Raw genomic sequence first — 6,957 nt, 5'->3', positions numbered from 1 at the left:
TCCCTCCCTCCCTCCCTCCCTCCCTCTCTTCCTTCCTTCCTTCCTTCCTTCCTTCCTTCCTTCCTTCCTTCCTTTCTTCCCTCCCTTCCTTTTCTCTTTTCTTTCTTTTGAGACAGGGTCTCACTATATAGTATAAACTAGAGTTGAATTCATGATCCACCTGCATGTAGCTTCCTGAGGTCTGGGATTATAGACAGGTCCATCACCTTGAAGTTATCACCACATTTTCAGCTCTGCTGTAAAAAGAGTATCTAGAAACATCAGATCAGTTGGCAAAAATCCTAGTTTTCTCTCTCTCTCTCTCTCCTCTTTCCTCTCTCTCCTCTCTCTCTCTGCCTGTGTGCTGTCCCTGAGCTCTTCAGCTCAAGGCGAGCATTCTGTCACTTGAACCACAGCACCACTTCTGGTTTATTGGTGGTTAATTGGAGATAAGAGTCTCACTGACTTTCCTGCTGAGGATGGCTTTGAACCACCATCCTCAAATCTCAGCCTCCTGAGTAGCTAGGATTACAGGTGTGAGCCACCTGCACCTGGCTTCAAAGATTTCTTTCTTAGGGACATTTTCTGTTGTTTCTGTAGGATTTTATTTGCTCATAACCAGTAAATACTGCTTCAATGCAGAATTTTATATGTTGTAGGGTGTAATTAATTTCCAACTAGCTCAGACTTTAGTAATACCATTTGTCGAATGCTCTCTTTTAAGTAATATTGCTTTTATTCCTTATAGCAACCTTGTTAGTTTATTTAAAATTATACATAATATTGGGCATAGAAGTTCCTCAATACTACATCTTGTAAGTAACAAAAGCAAGTTTTTAAGCCACATCTGTTATCAAGTTATGCTTACTGAATTTCTAGAAGCAACGATGAGAGGGCATCATAGGACAATTTGGACTTTAGGCCCAAATTCTCACCTCAATCACAGTACCTGTATTTTTAATTTGTTTTATATATTAGCCTTTCTCATTTAGATTCATCAAAGGGTTTTGTTATTAGAAAAAGGAAAGAGCTGAGAAGCAGTTGCAAAGTTTAGCCATGTAAAAACTTGAAGTACAATTAAAACAACAAAAAAGTATTTATTATATCATTCTTTTTAAAAGAATATATTTAATGTTATAGAATTTTGAAAGTTGTTAGTAAAATTGCTCATACTTACTTGAAAAAAATTCTATTTTTGGGGCTGTGAAGGTGGCTCAGTGGTAGAATGCTTGCCTTGCATGCATGAGGCCCTGGGTTCGATTCCTCAGCACCACATAAGCAAAAAGAAAAAAGCCGGAAATGGCACTGTGGCTCAAGTGGTAGAGCGCTAGCCTTGAGCTGAAGAGCTGAACGACAGCACCCAGGCCCAGAGTTCAGGCCCCACGACCGGGTCCCTTTCCCCCCCCCAAAAATTCTATTTTTTTGTAAACTGATTGATGTATGTTGACAGAATGGGAGAATAAAATTAGGATATATCAAGTAGAGAAATTATGACGGCAGTTTTTTTTTGTTGGTTTCATTTTTTAATGGTACTGGAGATTGAATGCTATACAAACACTATACCATTTAGCAACATATAAAAACATACTCACTGATATTTCTTTGTAAAGATTATTTTGATGTGGGTATTTTTTTAAACCTCAAGATAATGTTTTTATGTGTGTTCCAGTCCTGGGACTTGAATTCAGGACCCGGATATTGTCCCTGAGCATTTTCCCTTAAGAGTAGTGTTCTAACACCTGAGCTACATCACCACTTTCTGCTTTTTGGGGTGCTTAATTAGAGTCTCATAGACTTTCTTGCCTGGGTTGGCTTTGAAATGTGATCATCAGATCTCAGCCTCCTGAGGTACTTGTGTGAGCCACCAGTACCCAGTTCTCAAGGTAATTTTAATATCAAACTTTGATAGTTGATTTTCAGCAATTTAAATTGTATTTTCTCTCTAAAATTCTCAGGGAGATGAAGAAGCAAACCTTGGTCTACCCATCAGTCCCTTCATGGATCGTTCTTCTCCTCAACTAGCAAAACTCCAAGAATCCTTTATCACCCACATTGTGGGTCCTCTATGCAACTCCTATGATGCTGCTGGTTTGCTACCAGGTCAGTGGATAGAAGGAGAGGATGATGATGACACTGAAAGTGGTGATGATGAAGATGGTGAAGAATTAGATACAGATGATGAAGACATGGGAGACAATCTAATTCCTAGTAAGGATAATTTATTTAATAACTACAAATGCCCAAAATTAATAACTTCAGATGCCAAAAATTTAACTTGGATTAAATGTTTATTTGTTTCTTTCTTTTTTTTTTTTTGGTTGATCGTGGGGCTTTGAACTCTGGGCTTGGGCACTGTCCCTCAGCTCTTCAGCTCAAGGCCGAGTGCTTTATCACTTGAGCTACAGTGCCACTTCCGGTTTTATGGTAGTTTACTGGAGATAAGAGTTTCATGGACTTTCTGCCCGGGCTGGCTTCGAACCATGATCCTCAGATCTCAACCTCCTGAGTAGCTAGGATTACAGGCGTGAGCCACCAGCGCCCAGCTTAAGTGTTTGTTTCTTAGATGCAGAGTCAGCAGTCATATCTTGGGTATGTTCAGATTCAGTAGTCAAGTTTTGAGCAATGCTGTGGTCTAGGTATTGTGCTGATGCTGTCACACACAAGAACTTTTGTTTAATTAATGACTGTGTCTCTCAAAGATGCTGTCCTTCAGCCAGTGCTCTTCATCAGACTCTACCTGTGTACTCATGCTAGGGGCTGTGGCCATCTCTGCACATCTATAAGGTTGATGGGACCTAGCTAGCCTCCTTTATCTTACCCCTCCTCAAATACTTTGCAGGAAGTTGAGGAACACAACTTTCAAAGCAACCTAATCTGCCTTTCATTTGGTCTTGGAAGACACATCAAAACAGTAAAGAAGCAAAGGAAAATACATTCCTTGGTTTCCAGGGGAGAACTAAGTTTTATGGAATTATGAATTTGAGTTAAACAGTAGCGACATGTTTTCCTATATAAGACAACAAGTATAAGTAGAAAATAAAAATGTTACCTTTGTAATTGTGAATGAAATCAAATATTTAAATTATTTTATTATATAAATTATGCCTAGCTAGTTATTTTTTCTATATACTTTATAAGTCAGAACAGAGATGACTACAAAGAACATATTTCCTATCCCTTTCACACACATGTGCTTTGTATTTAGGATTAGCATAGCAATGAGTAATCTTAGACTGTTGCCACCTGAATATCACTTTGCGAAGACAGGGTTTTAAAAATTAATTTTCACTGGAATGTTGATAATTACATTTGCTTTAAAACACAAAAAGCCTTTGAAATGTCTTCTTTTTAAACAAATTTTAATAAATATTTTTATTGCACAGAGGGGTTACGGTTACATGATTGAGATAATGAATACATTTCTTTTTTTATAATTTAATTTAATTTGTGAACATACTGTACAGAGGGGTTACAATTACATGGACAGGATAATGCGTACATTTCTTACCAAGCACTGCAGCCTCCTCCTTTGTTTACCTTTCATTTCCTATGGAGCATTGTTACCCCTCCTTTGTTTTCCCTTACCATCCTTTCCCTCCCCCACCTCTTTTCTCATTTTCTTTCTTCCTCTCTCCCTCCCCTTCTCCCTTCCTGTCCTCATGCCTCTCCCCCTCCTTCTTCTCCCTCTCTTTCTCTTGGTTTTGAACTTCATTTGTTTTGATTTTCATCTGAAACTTCAGTATTATACTTCCCTCCTTCCACCCACTCAATTACCTCCATTCCTTTTCTCTCTTTGCTATCTGTAATACTAAGTACCATCTAACATACTTAAATTTTGTTAGTCTAGATGGAATCTGGGTGCCATAGCACAGAGATTATTTTATTAATCTTTCTATTCACTATTATAACCTTAGTGATTACATGCCTACTTACAATATAATGGGCACTTAAACCTATTTGTTGAATGAGTGACTGAGTCATATGGCTATAATTAGAATTTATCTATTTCAAATTTTACAGAGCCACAAAGAAGGAAAGGCAGGCGGCGAATATTTTGTCAGCTAATGCACCACCTCTCTGAAAACCACAAGATATGGAAGGAAATCATAGAGGAAGAAGAAAAATGTAAAGTTGAGGGGGATAAACTACAGGTGGAGAACACATTACCTCAAGCAGATGAGATTCAGGTCATTGAAGAAGCAGATGAAGAGGAAGAACCACAGTTTGAATAAAAGGAGAATCATACTACAGCAGCCTAGAGGGCTGCTCCCAGGGTCAGAAATCATTACCTAATGTTCACTGTGCTGACTTTCAACTGACCATTCCCATGTGGACCAGCCTTAATACTGTGAGAGGATCCTTGCTGTTCTGGCAGGTTCCCACTCCTAAGCACTTTCACCAAATGGACTACAAAATTATTGATAGATCTAGGCTTCGTTTGGCCTCTGTTGCAAAGTCCTCCCTTAAAGTCTTCACTGGTGTATAAATACTTTGTGATAATGCTGCTTTGCAGGGTAGTGAGCTCTCATTTTTCCAAGGGGATGGGAGGCTGTAACTATAAACTCTCAAGTGACTTATTTCAGTTTCCAAAGTGGCCAGAACTTTCTGCTTTTATGAAAACAGGATTCATACAGTATTTCCAAATGCATCTTTTATGTCTTTGTATTTTTTTAAGTCTATACCTATCTAAAAATGAATCCATTGTGGCCTTTTTGAGGGATTTATGCTCACTGCAATATACTGCTCAGTGCTGTTATCCCAGCTAGGTTTATCCATGAAGGACTGAGTAACCTTTGTTATATTTAACAAAATCCAGGTGCATCAATTTCTGATGCTTTTTATTGCTGTGTATTATCTACTACATGTTTATTTTTGCTCAGAGTATTCAGGTTTGCCATGGACATCAGAAGTCAGAATTGTAGTGTTACTGATTTTTATGATCCATGGTTGAATTTTAAATCTGTTTAATAATGAAGGAATTTTGTTCTTTAGTCAAAACTGTTCTTTTACTCTTGCTCAGGATTAGTATTATAAACATTGAATTGTTATGAACATGGCATAGATTTGCCAGAAGAAAAAAGTTGTCCTAATATTAGTGTTAACTTTTTATGAATAAGTATCACTTTGTCTTCTTGGATGAATGTGAGACTAATTAAAGCCAAGGAAAAGGAGCTATCTGTCTTTTGCTTTCATGAAAAAGTGAAATGAAATGAATATTATCAAAGATAAAAGTAATATGATGAGCTCTGAAAGACATATACATTGAATAATTAGAATATTTGGCAATATTATATCCATATTTTAGGTGTAAAGTGTTTGGTAACTATAAACTTATACTCATCTATTAGATTTTTTTTATGCCTCAGAACTACATGACAGAAATGATCTACCAGTATGTAATAATTTTGGAGCCCAATTGTAAACCTGATTTCGGAGATAGAGTAAATAATGGGAATACTTAGTTTTTATATAAAACTCTGAGTAGTTTGGTAAATTATTTCACACAAAAGCATATAAAAATGATATTAAGATGGCTGTACAGAAATGGATTTATAATATTGATATAGTTGTTAAGGTGGCGATACGTACCCTAGTGAAAAAAATATTTGCTGTTACAAAGAACAACCAACATAATACCAAGATGGTAAATCTAATACTTTTCATTATCCATCAAGACCACATGTTTTGGAATCATGCAGCTTTGAAGACAGTAAACCATTGATTTTCAAGGTGGTTAACTTAAAGTGTGATATTGGCAGTTTTTTAACCTAATGACAATATATAGGTTATCTGAAAGATCTCAAAGCTCTTTTGAGCTGGGTATGGTGGTGTATATATATAATCCTAGTACATAGGAGGTAGAGGCCCAAGAATTGAAAGGTTGAGGCTACTTCAACCTCTATAAGTGAGTGAATCACTAAGCTTTATTTATTAAATGTGTTGAATGTTGCTGAATTCTTTCCTGCTAGTTTTGCTGCCATTGCCACACAGTTTGTAAACTAATATATTACTGAATAATAAAATTTTAACCAATAATATATTGAGCTTGCACTTTTTATATGTCTATATGTATGTTTGCATATGTATATATCTGTGTATATACATATATGTGATAGATCACCTATGTTTCTCTAGAATACATTTTGCATTCTACCTAAATGTATTTCCACTATTATTTTCTTTCCTATAGAATACATTATACACAGGTATATGTGTTAATTCATATATGTGTATACTCACATAACAGACTCAGTCAAATTCTTTTCTTTTCTCTTTTCTTTTCTTTGCTGGTCCTGAGGCTTGAACTCCAGGCCTGGGTGCTGTCCCTAGCTCCACTTGTTCAAAGCTAGTAATCTATAATCTATCATTTGAGCCATAACTCCACTTACAGCTTTTTCTGTGATTCATTGGAGATAACAGTCTCATGGACCTTTCTGCCTGGCTTTGAACTGCAATCCTCAGATTTTGGCCTTCTGAGTAGCTAGGATTACAGGCATAAGCCACCAGCACCCAGCTTCAAATTTCTACACCATTATATTACTTAAATAGACTTGTTTATTATTAATTTTATTTTCTTGAAAGAATCATGTTCTTATTCTACTAAAATATGATTACTGGACACTCAAAAATAATAGAATTCTTAAGCTAGTTAGCTCTTGCTTAATAGAAATAAAATAACTTGTCCAAGGAGATAATATTTTTATTATTTTTTTAAATTCATGTTTGTAAAAAATGAATATGAGAATATACTACATAGATACATATGTAGTATTGTTAGGTAGAATCTTAATTGAGAAATTGCCATAATTCATTATCTAGTTTCGTTTTGTTGGGTTCTTTTGGGTGCTAAGGATTGAACTCAGGCCTTTTGCATGAGAAACAAGTACTCTACCACTAACCTTTTTTTACCTTATATTTCGGGTCTTATTTTGGTTGCTCCTGAATCAGATTTAATTTATTCCATGCTTTATATTAGCA

At 36.1% G+C, this 6,957-nt stretch overlaps 1 protein-coding gene across 1 annotated transcript in view; it reads left to right on the top strand.

The window, feature by feature from the left end:
• Pde3b (phosphodiesterase 3B, cGMP-inhibited) overlaps window positions 1–6,017 on the top strand; it is a 138,258-nt gene extending 132,241 nt beyond the window's left edge. Inside the window, exons 15-16 of the mRNA XM_013034122.1 lie at window positions 1,935–2,187; window positions 4,000–6,017. Of these exons, the coding sequence (XP_012889576.1) occupies window positions 1,935–2,187; window positions 4,000–4,211 (465 nt within the window). The 3' untranslated portion in view covers window positions 4,212–6,017. The remainder of the gene's footprint in view (window positions 1–1,934; window positions 2,188–3,999) is intronic.
• The last annotated feature ends 940 nt before the right edge of the window (window positions 6,018–6,957 follow it).

The sequence above is a fragment of the Dipodomys ordii genome, unplaced genomic scaffold (assembly GCF_000151885.1).
Source record: "Dipodomys ordii isolate 6190 unplaced genomic scaffold, Dord_2.0 Scaffold183, whole genome shotgun sequence".
NCBI classification, from domain to species: domain Eukaryota; kingdom Metazoa; phylum Chordata; class Mammalia; order Rodentia; family Heteromyidae; genus Dipodomys; species Dipodomys ordii.
Note: the sequence above shows the minus strand (reverse complement) of the source record. Positions and strands in the feature narration are given on the sequence as shown.